At 40.6% G+C, this 21125-nt stretch overlaps 1 protein-coding gene across 1 annotated transcript; it reads left to right on the forward strand.

Annotated features, from left to right (window-relative positions):
- The first annotated feature begins 1452 nt into the window (after positions 1-1452).
- Positions 1453-19799, forward strand: tpcn3 (two pore segment channel 3). The gene is made up of 19 exons (XM_056371861.1): positions 1453-1893; positions 3711-3793; positions 4442-4556; positions 4808-4936; positions 6586-6702; positions 7919-8037; positions 8262-8363; positions 9412-9538; positions 10165-10372; positions 11928-12072; positions 12196-12381; positions 14424-14488; positions 14814-14901; positions 15157-15226; positions 16125-16344; positions 16519-16609; positions 17885-17998; positions 18726-18841; positions 19420-19799. Exons 1-19 carry the CDS (start codon positions 1798-1800, stop codon positions 19551-19553), a joined length of 2325 nt encoding a protein of 774 aa, XP_056227836.1. The 5' UTR covers positions 1453-1797; the 3' UTR covers positions 19554-19799.
- Positions 19800-21125: the final 1326 nt, after the last annotated feature.

The following is a 21125-nucleotide window of genomic DNA, read 5'->3' on the forward strand; positions in this document are numbered from 1 at the left end:
CCTGTGGTGGGAAAAACCTCAGGGTTTTTAATTCAAGCTGAAAGGGTTTTGCAGATTTTCTGAGTGACAACAAGATAAAACTCTTTATCGTTTAATGAGTCGGACAAAATCAACTAACACCAATTTAATAGGAATAGATAAAACTAATGCAGTTTATGCAACAGCCCTGCAATGAATCTGAAATCCTTCTTCATGACGTTTATAATGTTCAGTTTGTGTTGAAACTGTTTGGATTGAACTGTAGGATCATACTGGAGGCTGAACTGTATTAATGATAATAAACTTACAGAGTCATGAAGAACAGGCCGTTAGAGACCAGGGGAAGAGGAAGGAGTCCTGCACCGGATGATCTGATCTCAACATCATGGAGTCAGTCCGGATCACATGAGACCGAAGAACCGACGCAGGTTCTTCAAGATGCTGGAGAAAGGAGAACAGGTGGGCTTTACTTTCTGTATTTCTCTGCTGATTTTTAATTCTATTTTGTTTTCTATTTCTGAAGCCAAACCTCCGCCCTCGTGTGTGAAGGGCAGAGAATAAAGTTTATTCAAGTTATATGACTTTACTGTCATATAAGTATAAATAAGTAAGTCATATGATAAACCCTGTTTTAAGGTGGAATTTTTCCTTCTGATGAACGTGAATAACTTCGTCAAACTGAAAATAACACATTCATTTACAGTCTCTGATTTACACTCAGTGTCTTTTGTCTTTGAATGCCTCTTTCTCCGTTTCCGCTGTCCTGCTGCTGAGTCACATGACATCTTCGTGCTGCCTTCACTGTCTCCTATTGAAGTGCGAAAATGGAAAGCGAACTGACTGACAACAAACGACCCTCACGTTTTCACTCAGTCAGACAGGGAAGCAAAAAGGAGAAATAAATAGAACTGACATTTAAAAAATAAAAAAAGTTAAAGAAACAACCAAAATAAAACTAAACAAAATGTGAATAATTAAATAAGTAGAAAAGATAAAGTTGCCTAATGAAGAACAGTAAAAAAGAAAAATATTTTATATAGAGAGAGCCGCAACAAATAGTCTGTAATGGTTCTTCTCAAATATGTCGACTTTCTGTTTGTCTTTGTTATATTGACAGTGAATTGAATATTTTTATGTTTTGGATCATTGGGCATACAAAACTGTGAGTGTGATTTTATTTCATTTAAAAATCAATTAATAGATTTATCTATTAATCAGTTAATTGAGAAAATTATCAGCAAATTAAATAATAACAATTTTGTATCTCACTGTTTAAATCCCAAAGTAAATCTTAGAAATTACTAGACGATTAAAAAGAAGAAAAATCTATTTCCTTTGCTTCCTCTGGTGAAATATTACTTAACTTCACTTCTGCAGGACTTTTATTTTTTTAGGGTCACAAGCCTGTTACCACGTCAGTGTGTCTTTTTTCCCCCCTCTATATTTCCGCTGGTCCCTGAAGGCAGCATGAGTCCTGGTTTATTAGAGAAGGACAAACAGCGGTCCGGACTAGTTCAGAGTCAGACTGAAGCAGCGATGGAGCTGAAACTGTCCCCGTTAACGCGCCGTGGAGAGGAAAACATCTGATGTGGATCCTCCGGGAATTACGCTCCGTGCTGACGTTTACAGCAGAAACTGTGAATAAAAACAAGTCTGGACTTTCTGTTTTTCCTTCAGAGACACAAACTGTTTCCTCACAGCTTCCTCCGACACAAAGTTTGGAAACTCTTCAAGTGGCGTTGAAAAAGTTTTGGTAACTCTTTGGAGAAGTTTTGGGAAGAGCTGCGTTGGAGTTTTTTTTGTTGTTTTTGTTGAGAGATGTCGGAGCCGGAGAAGAGCGAAAACATTCCTGATGAGTCTGCAGGAAAAGGAAAGGAAATTCCTAACGGAGGGAATCCTGCAAAAAGCAAAGAGGTGAGAGAGAGCGGCTGCACACACAGCTGATGCTTCTGCTCTGACACACGTCTCTGTTTTCATGTGTTTGTGTGACACGTCTCTGCAGCTTGTTCCTGTTTCTTCACATGACGGCAGTAAACTGATGGACCCTTGTCCCCATAAAGCAGTTAAACCGAGAGTTACTGAGCAGCAACTTCCAGCTTCACACTGATAAACCAGTTCAGTCAGGTCTCCTGTAAAAAAAGAAAAAACATCATCAGGCTGCAGCTTCTCAAATGTGACAGTTTGGAGCTAAAGATGGAGTCTGACTTTATTTTTATAACTTTTTTAACAGACTAAATGATTCATTTTAACACAAGTGGATGATTAAAACACAAATTTCCACTATTTAAAAATAAGGCGGCCATATTTCTGGACTGAAAACGAGGGACATTTACGGTTTGGTGATTAATATCTCATTAATATATCATCATCATGGAATAAAAAAGGGGGACAATCCCGGTTTTAATGTATTTTGACCATGGTTACTGTTTTACTGTAATAAATTATGGTGAAGGCTGATAAAATGACGACTCCCTACCTTTTTAAAGCAGTTGAGAAGCCCTACTGTCTATCTATTCCTCAATTATTTATTTTCCTTTAGTTCGTAAGGTTCCACAGATCAAAAGAATCAAATCAAAAGCATTTTTCATAAAAGGTTGTGAATATTGTTGTTTTGAAGTCCATTGCAGACTGTCGGGCAACTTCTTCTTCTTCACTTTTTCTAACATGAAAACAATTTTTTCAAGTTTCATCTGGGAGCCTTTGGGTACGTTTGTTTTTGTTAGTTTGCTGAGTGAGCCAGCTAAAGTTAAAATCTATTTACTCCACTCAGTGGCCACTTTATTAAGTACAACTGCATCAACCTGTGGGTTCTTCAAGCTAATGAAAAGTTGAGAAATTGTTGAAAAATAGTTCCACACAGACACAGATGCTTGTTTGCTTCTGGCACAGTATACTCCCGGTTCCACGGCCCGAATCTGGCCCATACAGGGTATGACTGTCAGATGCCCTACTTCCACATCTGGTCAAATTGTGGCGCACACACAGAAAATCTTGCAGCTGTCAGACAACACCAGAGTATAACAGCCAGAATCTGCCCAGATGTGGAAATATATATGGGTCAGACTCGGGCCAAGGACCTGAGCAGATGTTGAGTCAGATGTTTCATTTTGCTACAATTAATGAGACAGAAATTTCCACTTTTATCTTTCATTTGAGTTTTCACACGAGTTAAAATCTGTTTAATCCACTTTATTAAGTACACCTTCACAGTGTCATGCAATCCAATATGGCTGCAACTCATAATTCTTTTCATTGTGCATCAATCTGTAGGTTTTTCCAGTAAATGAAAAGTTGAGAAATTGTAGAAAAATGCTCATCACAGTTCCCACAGACCATGGCCCAACATCTGCCCGAGTCTGGCCCATATATACGTCTACATCTGGGCAAATTCTGGCTGTTATACTCTGGAGTTGTGTGACAGCTGTAAGATTTTCTGTGTGTGCCAGAATTGGTCCAGATGCGGAGTATGGCATCTTACAATCATGTCGTATATGGGCCAGATTTGGGCCGTGGAAGCGCGAGTATACTGTGCCAGAAGAAAACAAGCATGCAGACAATGTAGTTTCCCACCTGGATGTTTCTGACATTGAGGGGATAAGAATAGCTATAATGGAATAGGTCAGTTGTCGGAGAACTATTCAGATACTTTACATTTAGTATTTGCATATTGCTTTTAGTATTCTCACCCAGCAACAGCTTCATCCTGTAAATGAGAGTCTTGTCTGTTTCAGGATTTTGACCTGGCTGCGATCTATGTGTCCGACGCTCAGTACAACAGAAACATATTCTTTGACACGTCGCCGCAGGCCGTGAGGTGAGACGGTCACATGTTCACACATTTTATTTATTATATTTATATAATATATATGTTTATTATTATATCATATTTTTATATATGTTTATTTTCTCATCTTATGATTTGAACATCTTTTCATCTGTAAAGCGACTGTAGATCAACATGTTTCACTACGACACAACATCTTAGACTGACGCAGTAACGGCTCAACTTCATGACTTTTGATTTTTCTGAAAAGATAAATCTGGGATATTTTTCTTTTTGTGAACTAATCACATGTGCAGAGTCAAATCAGCAATATCCTACTGACGAGTAAACAGACTGTGAAACAGAAAAGCATCATCTAAATACTCACTGCAGCACCAGATGTGGATAAATCCGCTGCTGAAAATAGTCCCCAATAAATGCTTGATATGTTTCCTCCTGTTTGTTTGATTTAAAAACTACAACGAGCAGCTGATTCTTTTAAAGATTCTCATCCTCAGTAGGAACCGATGAGCTGAGAGCCACAGACAGAGGAGGGAAGAGTTTTGAGAGACGGACCAATGCGCTGTTGTTTCAGCTCTGCACATGAGATTTGTTGACGTTGTGCGACTAAAGTGACTAAAACTCTTGTGTGTGTGTGTGTGTGTGTGTGTGTGTGTGTGTGTGTGTGTGTCCGTCCAGACTGTATCTGCTTTACAACCGCTGGTTCCTGAAGGTCCTCCTCTACTTCTTCATCCTGGTCGATCTGTCTCTGGCCATCTTCGAGGAGCCGGCCGTCTTCCCTCTGCCGATATGGGTAAAATGGCCGCCTGGTTTCACACGACGTAATTTCTTATTTATGTGCAGTTCACTGGAAGAAAACAATAAATACAATCTGCTGATGTTTATAGGAGTTCTTTGTTTCACCTGTAGCAGTTTGTTTCCAAGTCAAACCAGGTAGCAGCAGTGAAGAGCTCGTGTAAAAAGGCTGAATGGATTATAAAACAGTTTGTGGACGTGTCTGTGTGAGACGCTCCTGATGTCTCAGATGTCTCTGTTGTGTTTCAGGCCACCATGCTGGTGGAGCTGCTGTGTCTCCTGGTCTTCACCATTCGACTGGTTCACTACGCCAAGGTGATCCCTCGAGACAAGTTCTGGAAAGACCCCAAAAACATCTGCATCATCGTCATCCTCATGGTAGGAGGGGCTTATCTGCATCATCAGTCTGATTTGTAAAGGGGAAACTGAAAAAAGTAAATGTGTTCATACTGACGATTCGTCCTAGTGGCAACTCGCTGCACTGAGCCCAAACTAAAACCAGACTCTTTGACTCTTTGACTCTTTAACTCTTTGACTCTTTGACTCTCTGACTCTTTGACTCTTTAACTCTTTGACTCTCTGACTCTTTGACTCTTTAACTCTTTGACCCTTTGACCCTTTAACTCTTTGACTCTCTGACTCTTCGACTCTTTAACTCTTTGACTCTCTGACTATTTGACTCTGACTCTTTGCCTCTTTAACTCTTTGACCCTTTGACCCTCTGACTCTTTGACCCTTTGACCCTTTAACTCTTTGACTCTCTGACTCTTCGACTCTTTAACTCTTTGACTCTCTGACTCTTTGACTCTTTAACTCTTTGACTCTCTGACTCTTTGACTCTTTGACCCTCTGACTCTTTGACTCTTTGACTCTTTAACTCTCTGACTCTTTAACTTTTTGACTCTTTGACACTTTGACTCTGTAGTGCAATACATCATAGAAACTTCATACTTACAGGACAGGTACTTCATGTGGAGTATATTATCTGGTTTCATTTTAGAGAACTTTCTTTTTACATTTGTATGATAATTAGAGAAAACTGATTTCCCAGAAACTGCTGTAACACTTTAAGCTAACGGGATCAAACTTATACCAGATATGTAGCATGCAAACATAAAACAATTAATGAGCTAATTGACTTAATTTTTTCTGAAGTTTTTTCTAAAGTATTCACACCACAGGTAACCTGTATAGAGTAGATGATATGATTAGATTGGACTGGAGACCTACAGAGGGGAGGATCACTACGAACATGTTTGCATTAGAGTGTATAGACCTGGGGCTGAGGTTACATCCTGGTGACGGTTGGTGAGTCGCACATGTTCCTGGTTTTTTGGTGTGAAAGCTGAAGTCGTTGCTGTGTGCTGAGCAGAGTTCCTGTCTGAGATCTGCAGAGTCAGAATGTGCTGAGGAGACTTTCTGCCTGTTGTTGTGAAACAACCTTTAGCCGGAGAAGTTGCCTCGTCAGCGCCTTTACAGCAGAAAGTCTTCCTGGTGACTCAGTGACTCGGAGGCTCGCAGCCACTTCATCAAATACATTAAATCACATGAAATCATATTTCATCTGTCGTCAGGATTATTGTTTATCAGCTGTTGTGTTGTAACATTTGGGGGAATAGTTGTTTTAATTTGATGTAAAATCAAAATAAAAACTTCACTGCAGGGCTCTGTTCCTCGGCTGAGGTGCTGTTATCAGGCGAAGTACCCGCGAGTACTCGGTTGTCATGGGAACAATACTTTGTTTATTGTTCATTTTAAATTTACAAACTAAACTGAACATTCAAACATTCATTACATCATCATCCCGCCACAAGTTACACAATGCGATGTGTTGCGTGTCGGCCAGGAGGCGGCGGCGGCGGCGGCTACAGAAACCAGGAGGATGGCAGAAAAACTCAGCGTTCAGAGGAAGGATTAGAGTCGAAGAAGGCGATTTTAAAAGCAGTTGAATGAAATCTTCTTTGTTGAACGTGAAAACAAAGTGTGTGTGCAGTGGATGACTCCTTTTGTTCCTCTGTTTGTTCCAGCTCACTCTGGCCGACATGATCATCTACGGAGCGCTCAAAGCCACAAACTACTACGCCCTCCGCTGGTCCAGAGTCCTGCGCCCGCTCCTATTGGTCAACGTCACGGAGGGACGGCAGGTAACAGCACCACGTGTCTCACCTGTTTGGACGCCCACACTCGCAGGTGTCGAGTGGAGAAATCTATAGATACTGGGCTGAAAAGAGACGTATTATGATGATCCGGCCTGTTTGTCAAATGGTGAAAAAAACGAGACATAAATCTTCATTATTTACTAATTAAACAGATTTTAAACTTTTGACACTTTATTCTAAAAATGTCACAGTTATATTTTGTGTTTGTGACTCGGAGGCTTTTGTTTGTTTTCTTGATCCACTGCGAATAAATAGTGAGTGTGAGATGCTCTGACGTATAACGATCATTAATAATTATATTTTATCAATATATATAATTAAACAAACTCTGATTTAATGTCACTTTATGTTGCTAAAAATCATATTTAAAGAGAAAAAAAATCCCTATTTTTACTCTTTGCCTCCAAATCCAGTTTAATTTGCACGTCAGTATTTTTCTCATAAAGGTAGGATTCAGTGACACGAGCAGGTGTGTGTTCAGGTGTGTGTTCAGGTGTGTGTTCAGGTGTGTGTTCAGGTGTGTGTTCAGGTGTGTGTTCAGGTGTGTGTTCAGGTGTGTGTTCAGGTGAGTGTTCAGGTGAGTGTTCAGGTGAGTGTTCAGGTGAGTGTTCAGGTGAGTGTTCAGGTGTGTGTTCAGGTGTGTGTTCAGGTGAGTGTTCAGGTGAGTGTTCAGGTGTGTGTTCAGGTGTGTGTTCAGGTGTGTGTTCAGGTGAGTGTTCAGGTGTGTGTTCAGGTGTGTGTTCAGGTGTGTGTTCAGGTGAGTGTTCAGGTGAGTGTTCAGGTGAGTGTTCAGGTGTGTGTTCAGGTGTGTGTTCAGGTGTGTGTTCAGGTGAGTGTTCAGGTGTGTGTTCAGGTGTGTGTTCAGGTGTGTGTTCAGGTGAGTGTTCAGGTGAGTGTTCAGGTGAGTGTTCAGGTGAGTGTTCAGGTGTGTGTTCAGGTGTCTCATCACATGTCCAGGTGTCTTATTACTGACTGACTCACACGTCACACATGTTGTAATCTCTGGATCATGATCTGAGGCTAAACTTCCTGCTGCTAAATGAGCCGCCGGCGCCTGAACGCATCATTAGTTTGTGTCTGTGTGGAAGGAGAACGATGATGATTCCTAAACTCTGTCGTTTGTTTGTTTGTTTGTTTGTTTGTTGGTTGGTTGGTTTGTTTGTTTGTTTGTTGGTTTGTTTGTTTGTTTGTTTGTGTTCAGCTCCGCAGAGCGTTCAGGAGCATCCGGAACGCTCTGCCTCAGATCTTCTACGTCTTCCTGCTCTTCATGTTCAGCGTCCTCATCTTCTCCCTCATGGCGCTGAAGCTGCTCGGCAAACGGTGAGACAGCCGCCGTCCCTCCAGTCATTTTATAATCGATTATTATTGATCATTTTAAATCTTAAAAACCTGGAACCATTTTGTTTTCAGACATTCAAGTGTTAAAACATGTGATGGACAAATTCAAGTTATTTTGAGTTTTAGTTTGAAAACCGATGCATGAAAAAGCCTGATCGAGGTGTGTGTGTGTGTAGCTGAGTGTGAAGTGTGTGTTTTCTCTGCAGAGGCCTGAAGACCATAGACGGAGCTCCGTACTTCACCAACTACCTGGAGATCGTCTTCGACCTGTACGTCCTCGTCACCACGGCCAACAGCCCCGACGTCATGTAAGACTCCTGCAGCTCTGACAAACCAGTTGAATCTGTTTGAAGCTCGCGCTGCAGCTGTGTCGCTGCAGATGTGTCGCTGCAGATGTGTCGCTGCAGATGTGTCGCTGCAGCTGTGTCGCTGCAGATGTGTCGCTGCAGATGTGTCGCTGCAGATGTGTCGCTGCAGCTGTGTCGCTGCAGCTGTGTCGCTGCAGATGTGTCGCTGCAGAGGTGTCGCTGCAGCTGTGTCGCTGCAGATGTGTCGCTGCAGCTGTGTCGCTGCAGATGTTCATCAGCAACTTGTTTTTCACAAAGAAAACAACGACATGACGAAATGTTTTTTTATTTTTCGTACAACGACAAAAACTAAAGATTGATGTGAAAGACGAGAGAAATAATGTCTCCCCCGAGGCAAACGACTGATTCTGGGCTTATACATCAAATGAAACGATCGTGAACATCTTCATCAAAAGAGTGAAACTAAATTAAAATCCAGTGCTGAAGTGAACTCAGGGACGTTCGCCATCACTGAAACATGATTCTGGTATAATCATGTGTAATCATGCATTTCCTTTTGTTTTGTTTTTAAAAATAAAATAATATCTTAATATAAACAAGGAAGTTGGTTATCAGACAAAAAAGGTTCTTGAATCTTTGTATTTGAGTATTTTACTAACGCAGCATCTAAATTTAGAAAATGAATTGATGAAAAACAAAACAAACAAAAAAACATTAATGTGGTAAATTGTAATGACAAACAAATGTGAAGAATCCAGTTTTCTGTCTGGACCGTCTGTGACACTGGATCCTGTTTGTCGCCTGCAGCTACAGTTTTATTTAAATTTCATGTGAATTTAATTCTTAAAAATTCCAGTTTAATAACTCTGTATCTTTTATATTATAAATTAGCTTTAAAGCCACATGGACTTTTCTGCAGCGTTCTTCCTTCTTCTTTTCTCTGCAGCAGAGAAAAGAAGAAGGAAGTGGCCTCTGCACAGCGTTTTTATATGTTTCTGTGTCTGTTAATGAGGCCGCCTCACAGCTGTTCTCTGCTTCTCGTCTGCAGGATGCCGGCGTACAACGCCAGCTTCGTGTTCGCCATCTTCTTCATCATCTACATCCTCATCAACACCTACATCTTCATGTCCGTCTTCTTGGCCGTCGTCTACAACAACTACAAGAAATACCTGAAGGTGCGACGGTTTGTACAAGTCGGCTGAAAACATGTTTTCCCAGAGGCCCAGAAACCAGGAAGCAGGTTGGACCGGGTCGGTTCCGGTCCGACTGGATCAGCTGGTGTTGACAGAGAAAGTCATGTAGTGTGACATGATGAGATTTTAATCTGAAGGCTTCAGATTCAGACCTGAGCTGCCACGTGCAAAATCCAAATCACAGCAGCTGCAGTCTTTGTGATAAAAGTAAAATGTGTCACAACGTTGTCGAGGTCGTTGTCACGAGGAGTTCAGTTAAAACAAACTGAATCAGTGAAAACAGAAGACCGGCCTGTCCAGTCTTCAGGTGTGTCCCAGGTGTTTGTGTGTGAAGATGCACCATGTAAATCATTAATTATCTTTCCTCAGACTTTAGTTGTTAGTTGTTAAAAAGAAAATGAAAAAAGTTTTGATTTTCTACAAATTTTCATAATAAGATACAAAGAAAGAAAGAAGAACACACACTTTATTTCAGGCTCGTAAATATGTGATTGTGAGTCTGTTTTTTTTCAGGCGAATTAAAGGATGAAACGTTTCATCAGCTGATCACGAAATCAAACGGAGTTCTGTTTTCTTAATCACTGAATGAACACGTCCTTGTCCGACAGGAGGAGGTACGGCAGCTGGTCAGGGCCAAAAGGCACAAGATGGTGCGAGCGTTCGCCGTCCTGCAGGAGCAGAGGGAGGAGGGGGGGGGGCCGGTGGTGACCCAGGCCAACTGGAACCAGGTGGTCCGGCTGGTCCAGCCCGACATCAGCAACGCCCACAGAGAGCTGCTGTGGAGCGTCTGTGACGACAATAACCAGGGGTCCATCGGTGGGTCTCACACACACACACACACACACACACACACACACACACACACACACACACTGGGTTCTGCAGCATCACGGCCGCCGACACCTCTGAGCTCTGCTGCGTCGCTATCTGAACTCTCATCTCCCACATGGAGGAAGTCAAACTGCCTCGTCATCGTCTGCAGCTCAGAGCTGAGAACAACTGACCAGAGGAGCTGATATCACATCAAGCCAGATGTTGTTCATCATCGTTGCACATGGAGGGTGTTACACACAGTGACACTTACCCATATATATGACACACACACACACACACACACACACACACACGCACACACACACACACACACACACACACACACAGCATACAGGGACACGTTCACTGTTAACCTACATTTCAGAAGGGAACATTTTACTTTAACTTGACTAGTATCTATAGTTTGTAGATAGTCTAAAGGTGTGTGTCCATGTGTAGTGTGATTATAGATCAGCTCTAGCTTCTATATTAATACTGTGAAAGTATCAAAGCCTCAGTCCACAGAGAAATGCACACAGCCTGTATTCAGAAACTGAGCCTTAAAACCAGCCGTCAGGACTTCTGTGACTTTGTGATGTCACAACAAAGCAGTCACCAAGCCCCGCCCACCTGGACCCACCATCCAAACCTTGCAGGATTTGGTTTCTCTGAGTGTTTTTACCTGAAATCTGCTTTATTTTTATTGGATCACTCAGAAAAACAGTGAGCCAATCAGAAGAGAGACTCAGAGCCTCCTCTCTTCTGATTGGCTCACTGACCTGTTGTTACTAGAGCTGCAGAGAGAAGCCTGAGAGAGGAGATGTAAAACTACACTGCACAATTATATCTTTTGATGGATCAACACTTCAAATAAAACACAGAAGAAAAAATATGGAGCTTTAAATTAGCAACACTTTGTAAAATGCTGATTAGTTAATTAATGAGTGCATCAGGGATAGTAATTCAATAATAATAATGAGGGCCCCCACCACCTTTTAGGAAATCATTGAATAAAATAGTAGAAACACTGGGATCAGCCTATAAAACACCGTCATGTGTCGATGTAGAATATAAACTCTGCATCAGACAAACGATAAAAGTGACAGGGACATGATGAGTAATGTCCCCAGTAGGAAATTAGACCATATTGTTGCCATGCAACTGTCCCTGTTTACGACTCTGTGTATCATTGGGATTGCCCGCCTGTCTGAGAGACACTTCCTGCTGGTAAATGATGTAAAATCTGACTTGATGAGCTGAGAAGAAGCACCTGAACGCACCATAAAAAACTCAGCACTGTCGGTTCAGTTCAGTCTCATCTCAGAGTCCAGTCAGTCTGAATCCTGATACGCTGCCCCCTAGTGGTCGCAGCAGAAACGACACAAAGACTATAACTATAATCACATATCATTTCTGTACACCATGGATTTAATGCAGTGGTGGAAACTACATATATAATATGATTGTATAAATTATATAAATGACCCGAAAGCTTCTTTTATATTTTTATTTATTATTTATTTGATGTAATGTTTTGTGTGTGTTGGTTAATCCACAGGTAAAGTGGCGTTCGTGCAGCTGGCCGACCTCCTGAACATCGAGGTGATCACACTCAAGTCCAGACCACACCCATTTCACAGTGTATGCCCCGCCTTCTACCTGTCGGCCCCGAGCCGCCTGCTCTGCCGGATGGTCCAGCACCGGTAAGACCGGACCAGATGTGACCAGATGTGACCAGATGTGACCTGCAGGAACGACGTCAGCTGACGGAGGTTATAACGCTGCTGTGTGTGTGTGTGTGTGTGTGTGTGTGTTTTTGCTTTCAGGGCCTTTGTGATCATGTATGACATCATCATCCTGGTGAACGCCATCTTCATCGGTCTGGACGAGGAGAACCCGATGATCGCGAACTCGGAGTGGGTGTTCCTGGCGCTCTACCTGCTGGAGATCCTGCTGAAGCTCTACGTGTTCGAGCCGCGGGCGTTCTTCTCCAGACACAGCTTCTGGAACTGGTGAGGAACGGGGCCGACGGCGTCCTCGCCTCGTGTCACGTTTACTGTTGGTTCATTTTTTGAATTTAACTGAACCTTTATCCCAAATGAGCAAAGGATTCTGGGTGTTTCTGCCGATCGTCTACAGGGAGCTGGAGTCAAAGTTCAAGTGGTTTTCGTGTGGATGAAACGAAGCGCTGAAGGAGCGTCTGCAGCTTCTGAAGCCAAAACTGTGACCTCATCTCAGATATCCCATGATGCTCGTGGGAAAATGTTCATATTCAAATTAACTAATTAAGTGTTGCACACCTGAAACGTGTCTGAAGCTCCACCTCCTGATAGATAGAAATGTGATTATTATTATTGAAGAAAATGTGCAGAATTTAGTGCAAAATAATAATAATGATAATAATAATAATAATAGTAATGATGTATTTTTCGATGTTTTGTGGTTCAGTATGAAAAGAGCTGATGAAGCTCACAATGAAAACATTTGCACTTTACAAATCTATAATCAATGAGCTGTGTCACATTCATTTCACGCAGCTTATCTTCGTCCCAGATTATAAGCATGAGGTATGTGACACGTGTTTCAGCTTCTGTGACGTGATCTGCTGCTTCGTTTATCTGCAGCGCTTGGACCCGCTTGAGGCAGCAGTTGTGTTTATTATTGTTTATTATTGTTTATTATTGTTTATTGTTGTTTGTTTTTTATCATCAGGTAGTAAAAATGTTTCTGAATTATGGAGTTTAGCTTGAGGCCATAAAGTCTGAAAGAAAAAAATGTAAACATCGTTTTAAAAAAAAGCCACAAACAAAAGATTTTTCTACGGAAGCCCTGAAGGCATGTAAAATCATTTTTTTGTAATACTCATTTCAGCTTCACCTGCTTTTAGTCGCATTTACACTGAGGTGATGCACTTCAGCCTCTTGTGGCTGAAATGAGTATTACAACAACAAATCCTTAAAACAATGTTTTTTCACCTGCCTTCAGGGCTTCCGTACCATTCAAAACATAAGGGGAAAAAAAGAGAAACAAAAACTGTAATTAAAAAAACAAATAAAATACAAACGCCGGCATTAAGGAATAAACTCACTCATCTTTGTATTTTGGTTTTTTTTCAGTTTCAGTTTTTTCTTTCAGACCTTTTACACTTTTTAAATATTTATTTTATTTTATTTTATTAGGATCATCTGTACAATCTAATGCAGCAGCTCTGCCGTAACCGTTATCTTATACAGCGTCATTAATGTTCAGTGTTTTGTTGACGTTGATGGAAAACAATGATCTGTTGATTATTGAGGTCATGATTTAAGGTGGTGTTGCAGTCGACATCCTCTATGTTTACATGAGGCGTCAGAATATTAGAAACACCTCTGAATATGACGATGACCTCAGCGCTACAACATGTAATGATTTAACACCTTTATGATGATGTTTAAAAAAAACTGAACATTATTGGCATCATAAACGTTTATGACAGAACAGATGTATTTACATTAGATTGTACATGTTTACCTGAGTGTATTAAACTGCGTCGTATGAAACTTGTTTGCTGCAGCTGTTTAGATGTTTTCATTGGCAATTTAGCCTTTTTTTTTTTTTTTTTTTTTACAGTTGTGCGCCCCCTGCTGGTGAGCAGTGCAGCTGCAGTGACTTCAGATATGTATCCAGCAGTGTGTTGGCATGTTTCATGGACGTATTATAAGAACTGGACACTGGACTCAAAGATTTCTCCCCGTCACTAAAGTGAAAACAGAAAGTTTTACACGTATAAAACCATTTTTTTGTAGTTGGACGTATCCTGTCTCTTTTAAAATGGAGGTCAATGGGGGAAATGATTTTTAGGCTGTGGGGGAGTTTTTTTAGTTGCAGTACCGCAAGTGGCCACCGGGGCAGATTGTCAGCATCCAGCTCTGTTGATACATCCATGATACGTTTAAGCTAACGCTGGTTTTGCTTTCAGCCTCGTCGCTGCTGAAGAGAAGTTTTTATAAGTTCAACTCCAAACGTTCGTTTTCTAAGTTTTTTTTTTTTTCTTTTTTAACTATTTTGTTTCCAGGTTCGACACCTTCATCGTTATCTCTGCCCTCATCGCCACGATCGTCAACTCTGCCGTGAAATCATGTGAGTGCTGATGGTTTGAGAGAGAGAGAGAGAGAAGAGAGAGAGAGAGAGAGAGAGAGAGAGAGAGAGAGAGAGAGAGAGAGAGAGAGAGAGAGAGAGAGAGAGACTAAATTAAGTAAATTAATTGGAAACAATTTTTATAATGAGTCAAGTGATTTATCTGTTGAAAATGTTTCCTCTGATCGGTAGAAACTGAATATCAAAACTACAAAACATCACATTTGAGGACTTGACACTGGACATTTTTTAATTGTAAATTGTTTTAAAAAATGAAATTGCTCCAGTTTACTGACGTATCTGTGTTGATGAACCCGTCCTGTTGTAGCGGGCGGTTACACCAGCCGCCAGATCCTGGACATCGTCTTCATCCTGCGAGTCCTCAGACTGATCCGGGTGGTGGACAGCATCAAAAGGTTCGATCCACGACTGCACGTTTCACTGATTCAGTCATCAAAAAATACTTGTCTCTGATTGGCTGATTGGCTCAAGGTGTCTATATTAACCTGCAGGTAACCATAGCACTGGCTGGACACCTGGGACGGGCTCCTTTGTGTAGAGATGAGATCATGATGTGACGTCACTTCCTCATCTGTCCTGATTGGTCCGCAGTTGTGTTTTATGGCTGAATGTGTTGCTGTAGTAACGATGAGGACTGTTTCCTCTCTTAGGTTTCGTACAATCATCAACACCCTGATCAGAATCGGACCAGCCATCCTCACATTCGGGCAGCTCATCATCGTAAGTTGCAGATTTTCCTGTTGAGATATTATATTTTATATATTTTTCACTTAGAAAAATTGTAAGTCGTCCAGACGAGAGCGAGAAAGGTCTCTTTGGCTGCCCGGTCAGTGATGCTGCTGAAGTTCGTGGGCGTGCTGATGTAGATGAAATAGACAGCTAGCAAGTGTGTTAGCCATAGCATGCTGTTGTGCGTGTTTGGCACTAGTTAGCGTTTCCCTCCTGTTTATTTAAATCCCTGTAAACAAACAGCAACATGTGGTAAAGGCCGGAGAAACCCGCCATCTGCAGTTTGTGCTTGGGAACAAAAGGTTGATGGGAACAAAAGTTTACACCGTTGTGTTCTCAGGTGTTCTCCAGAGCAGAGCACTTCTACATTCTGATTGGCTGCCTCATTAGCATACAGTTGCCCGGACTTCCACACCGCTCAGGACACGCTGCTAACGGGCATGCCGCCGTTCGCCGCCGTCGCACTTAAAACATGAACGACGTACAGAGACAGGCTGTTCTTAGATACAGTCGTACTGTGAGCTGAATGCTAACTTTAGTATGCTAACATGCTCACATAATGCTAACAGGCCGATGTTTAGCAGAAATAACGTTTAATGTGTCCACCATCCTAGTTTAGCATGTAAGCCTGCTATAATTAGCTGTTTAGCTAAGAACAGCTGAGGCTGATGGGAGTCTGGTTAGTTTTGAAGGACTGGTGACCTGATGGTGGCGCTAGAGGAAAAGTCAGAGGATCACCAAAGTTTATCCTGAGGGGAACATGAACGTCTGCTGCTAATGTGGCTAAAAGAGTTAGCATCCCAGTGTCCTGACCCTGACTGGACCTCCTCCTCCTCCTCCTCCTCCTCCTCCTCCTCCTCCTCCTCTTCCTCCTCCTCCTCCTCCACAGGTGGTGTACTACGTCTTTGCCATGGTGGGGATGGAGCTGTTCAAAGGGAAGGTGAAGTTTTATGAGAAGGACTCTGGTAACCCGGCGGGGGCGTACTGTGGGAACCCTCTGCTGCAGGGAACCGACTTCGCTAAACTCAACTACTGCAAGAACAACTTCAACAACGTGGTGTCCTCATTCATCCTGCTGGTGGAGCTCACCGTGGTCAACCAGTGGCACGATATCCTTTTTTACTTGAATGCCTCATACTTAAAATCTAAAGCTCTATACTCACGATGAAATCCTCCTGCTGGTCTTCCTCACAGATTCTTCCTCTCGTGATGTTTGAGAGTCATTTCTTTGATCCAGTTGATTCAGATTTGTGTTGAACTCTGATTCCTTAACGTGACTTCACTGCTCAGCAGCGGCTTCGCCGCCGTCACCCACGTGTCCGCCAGGATCTTCTTCATCATCTTCCACATCTTGGTCGTCATCGTCATCATCAAGTAAGACTGATGCGAATCACTGCCCCTTTCTCCTCACACTTGCTTATCCCATGAATGACATCACAAGTGTTACTAAAACATAAACATCTCATCTTTATTATAATCAGTCTGTGGACTAATGTGAGTTAAACAGCTACAGTTTGTCTGTTTTTCTGCTGCTTCATAATAATCCTCCATCCTGGTTTATCTTTCATCATAAAGCAACATGTTTTTAATTGTTGGACTGTAGAAACTTTTAAAGCTCCATGTTTCCAGTGTTGATCCATCAGAAGATATAAAAACCATCTCAGTGTAGTTTTACATCTCCTCTCTCAGGCTTCTCTCTGGAGCTGTAGTAACAACAGGTCGGTGAGCCAATCAGAAGAGAGGAGGCTCTGAGCCTCGCTTTTGATTGGCTGACTGTTTTCTGAGTGATCCAATAAAAATAAAGCAGATTTCAGGTAAAAACACTCAGAGAAACCAAATCCTGCAAGGTTTGGATGTTGGGTCCAGGTGGGCGGGGCTTGGTGACTGCTTTGTTGTGACATCACAAAGTTCCAGAAGTCCTGACGGCTGGTTTTAAGGCTCAGTTTCTGAATACAGGCTGTGTGCATTTCTCTGTGGACTGAGGCTTTGATACTTTCACAGTATTAATATAGAAGCTAGAGCTGATCTATAATCACACTACATCGTTAATAGTTATATTAATCGTTCAGTGTAACAACTTCATGCTAAATTCACAACTTAAATATTCTGGCATGAAATGATTTAAATTATCTTCTGTTTGTATCTACATGATCCTCCATGGACAGATAATGAGACGAGTCGTTGCTCCTGAGGGAAACAGTGTTGGAGCTTTATCTTGAGCAGATTCTGCAGTTTCTTTAATGAGTATTGATTGATTACTATTGATGAGTAATGATCTCATGAGAAGTGTTACACAGCAGTTTGTACTCTGCAGTAAAACAAATAGATCTTGTCTTATCGTAGAAGTTTCGTAAGTTTTCCTGAGTGTCACAGTAAACCAGTGAGGGTTGATTGTACATGTATGGGTTCACTGCAAACAGGAAGTGCTAATAGCTAATTCGGTATCTGTTTAATGGTGCCAATTTAACAAAATGTGAAGAAAAATATAGGCAAAAAATAAATGGTGCTCAAGTTGTGGTGTCTGTGTGTAATATAGCCACAACTAAACCACCTGCAGAGGGTGTCGCCTTCGCCGTCTGTCACATCATGTCCGTGTGCGTTGTGTCTCTCGGTCTGTTGTAATCACGTCTCCCCGCTGTCGTCCCTCAGTATCTTCGTGGCGTTCGTCCTCGAGGCGTTCTTCGTGGAGTACTCGGTGGATAAGAGCGACCTGCAGACGTCTCTGGAGAAGAAGATCGAGGAACTGGAGCTGGCTGTGGAGCAGTACGTTACCATGACAACCAAACATTCAACATTCAAACATTAACTGGAACACACCTTTACAAAACTGTTAAATTAATACTTTTGACCATAAAACAAAACTTCCTAAACTTTAATTCAGATGGATTATTTTAATAGAAATAAACTGAAACCAAAAGCTGACTATCTAATCTAAGTGACTAAAACACTTTAAAGTACTTCAAAGTACTTTAAAGTACTTCATTTGTTTACAGCATATTTTTCAGAGTCTGACAATAAATTGGACATTTCACATTTTTAAAACAATGGCTCCCAACGTTTCTGTTTTGTGACCCTTAAACCAAAAAACCTGCTTCTAAACCCTCGTTTTTACCTTGTGTTTAATACAGTATATATATATATATATATATATATATATATATATATATATTTTTTTTTTTTTTTTTTTTTTTTCCAATAATTCACAAAAACAAAGCAGAGATTTGAAGAAAAACTGAAATGTTTAAGTTTTCAGCTCTTGTCCAGGTTGAGAATCATTAGTTTAAAGTATATAGATGTGGACTAAATGATAATTAGCAAATTTAACTTTAAAATTTAGCTTCAAAATAATGAGAAAAAATAATTCTGATTCAGTTTTTGTGACTCACGTTCACTTAGTTATTTGATGTTGTTTTGCCCTGAGTGTCGTCTGGAAGGCAACATTATAAAACATGCTGTGTAATAACTGTCCGTGCTGTTTTTTGTAAACCAGGGAGAAGATGCAGGATAACCTGGTGAATGCTATGGAAACCATTGACAACGACCTGGGAACCGGCCAATCACCAGCAGCAAACAAACCCAGCCTGATGTTTAAAATCGCTTCGAAAAGTAAGAAACTCTCAGAGCCCGAGGGACGTAACTCGCGTGGAGAAAAGACGAGATGATTTTAAAGAATCAGAGAATGAGAGGGAACGTTTGTAACAAGTGCATGCTTTTATTTTGAAAGGGTGCATTCTTGGGATCTGTAGAAAATCTACAATCTAATTATCATTATTTCATTATAATGTGATAAGTTTCTATGTTGTAATAACAGGAACCTTGTCTCAGTAGACACTGTAGCCTGGAGCAGATCAATAACATGACTGATAAACTGTATTTACAGTCGTTATATAAAGAAACAATTTAACATACAGCTACATCATCATGTTATATCTTTATTAGTCATGTGACATTATTTCTTGTTTAAATATTATATGGAAGTTTCTTGTTATAATAATTATTAAAATATATGAAATTATTATGTTTTAATGAGAAACGTTTGTTTTAATCAGATATATTGGTTTTGTGAAATAACAATAATGAGATAAAGTGATTTGTTTATATAGAATTGAATAGAAGAAATGAAGAGCACAGTATTGATTATCAGTCCGGGTGGAGTTGCTGATTCTGTGGGTGTGTCCTGTCAGGGTATCGGACGGTGGACGCCTTGTTGCAGCGGATGTTCGAGGCCGATCTCGACCCTGAAGACTTCGCTGAGAACGACGACCCTGAAGCTCAGACCAACGGGAACTTTGCGAACCCGACGTTCAGCTCCGTATAGACACTTATGTACAAATATATATGAAGGGAAGCTGATACTATCATTTATACACAGTTTTACACGCAGTATCGTCTCCTAGTGCCAGTTATGTGTCAGTCTGATGTTTGTTCAGTGCAATGTGTCGATCAGGTCGTAATCTGAGTCATGTCCAGTGTTATATTTTTATATTTCTGTCCTGTAGCTCTCTGTAGAGACACAAATGAAATTAGTATTTTTCACATAAAGAGTATTTACACTGATGTTTAATCTGTGGGAAGTTTTTCCAGTTTTTATATTTATTTTTATGATATATTTCTCTCTGTTCTCGGAACATGAAAAACAATGACAAGAAAAAGTCAGAATATTTTGGGGGGAAAAAAAGTTGTAATTTTATGAGAATTCAGTCACAATTTTACGATAAAATCATAATATTTTGTGGAAAAAAGTCGTATTTCAATAAAGATTTGTAATATTTTGAGAAGTCATATTTCAAGAAAAAAAGTTGTAATATTACAAGAAAAATTTTGTAATTTTACGAGAAAATGTCGTAATATTTCAAGTAAAAAATTACAACTTGTTTCTTGAAATATGACTTTCTTGTAAAATTACGACTTTATCTCATAATTTCAATTTTTTTCCCTCAATGTGGCTCCTAATGCTCCGCCCATCCACTTCCTGTCCTCTCCCATTGATCAGCGACCCCTTAGATTTATCTGGGGTCCCTTTAGAGGCCCCGACCTCCATGTTGGAAACCACTGGACTGAACTAACTGACTGTGTTTAAAGTGGCTGGAGCAGCTTCACCAGTAAAATGCTGCTGAAGCTTCAGTGACTCAGGTTTAATGATCTGATGATACTTTTACTACTGATACTTCAACTACATGATACTTTTACTACTGATACTTCAACTACATGATACTTTTACTACTGATACTTCAACTACATGGTACTTTTACTACTGATACTTCAACTACATGGTACTTTTACTACTGATACTTCAACTACATGATACTTTTACTGCTGATACTTCAACTACATGATACTTTTACTGCTGATACTTCAACTACATGGTACTTTTACTGCTGATACTTCAACTACATGATACTTTTACTGCTGATACTTCAACTACATGATACTTTCACTGCTGATACTTCAACCACATGATACTTTTACTGCTGATACTTCAACTACATGATACTTTTACTGCTGATACTTCAACCACATGGTACTTTTACTACTGATACTTCAACTACATGATACTTTTACTGCTGATACTTCAACTACATGGTACTTTTACTACTGATACTTCAACTACATGATACTTTTACTGCTGATACTTCAACTACATGATACTTTTACTGCTGATACTTCAACTACATGATACTTTTACTACTGATACTTCAACTACATGATACTTTTACTGCTGATACTTCAACTACATGGTACTTTTACTACTGATACTTCAACTACATGATACTTTTACTGCTGATACTTCAACTACATGATACTTTTACTGCTGATACTTCAACTACATGATACTTTTACTACTGATACTTCAACTACATGGTACTTTTACTACTATTACTTCAACTAC

The sequence above is a fragment of the Seriola aureovittata genome, chromosome 3 (genome assembly GCF_021018895.1).
Source record: "Seriola aureovittata isolate HTS-2021-v1 ecotype China chromosome 3, ASM2101889v1, whole genome shotgun sequence".
In the NCBI taxonomy this organism is placed as follows: Eukaryota; Metazoa; Chordata; class Actinopteri; order Carangiformes; family Carangidae; genus Seriola; species Seriola aureovittata.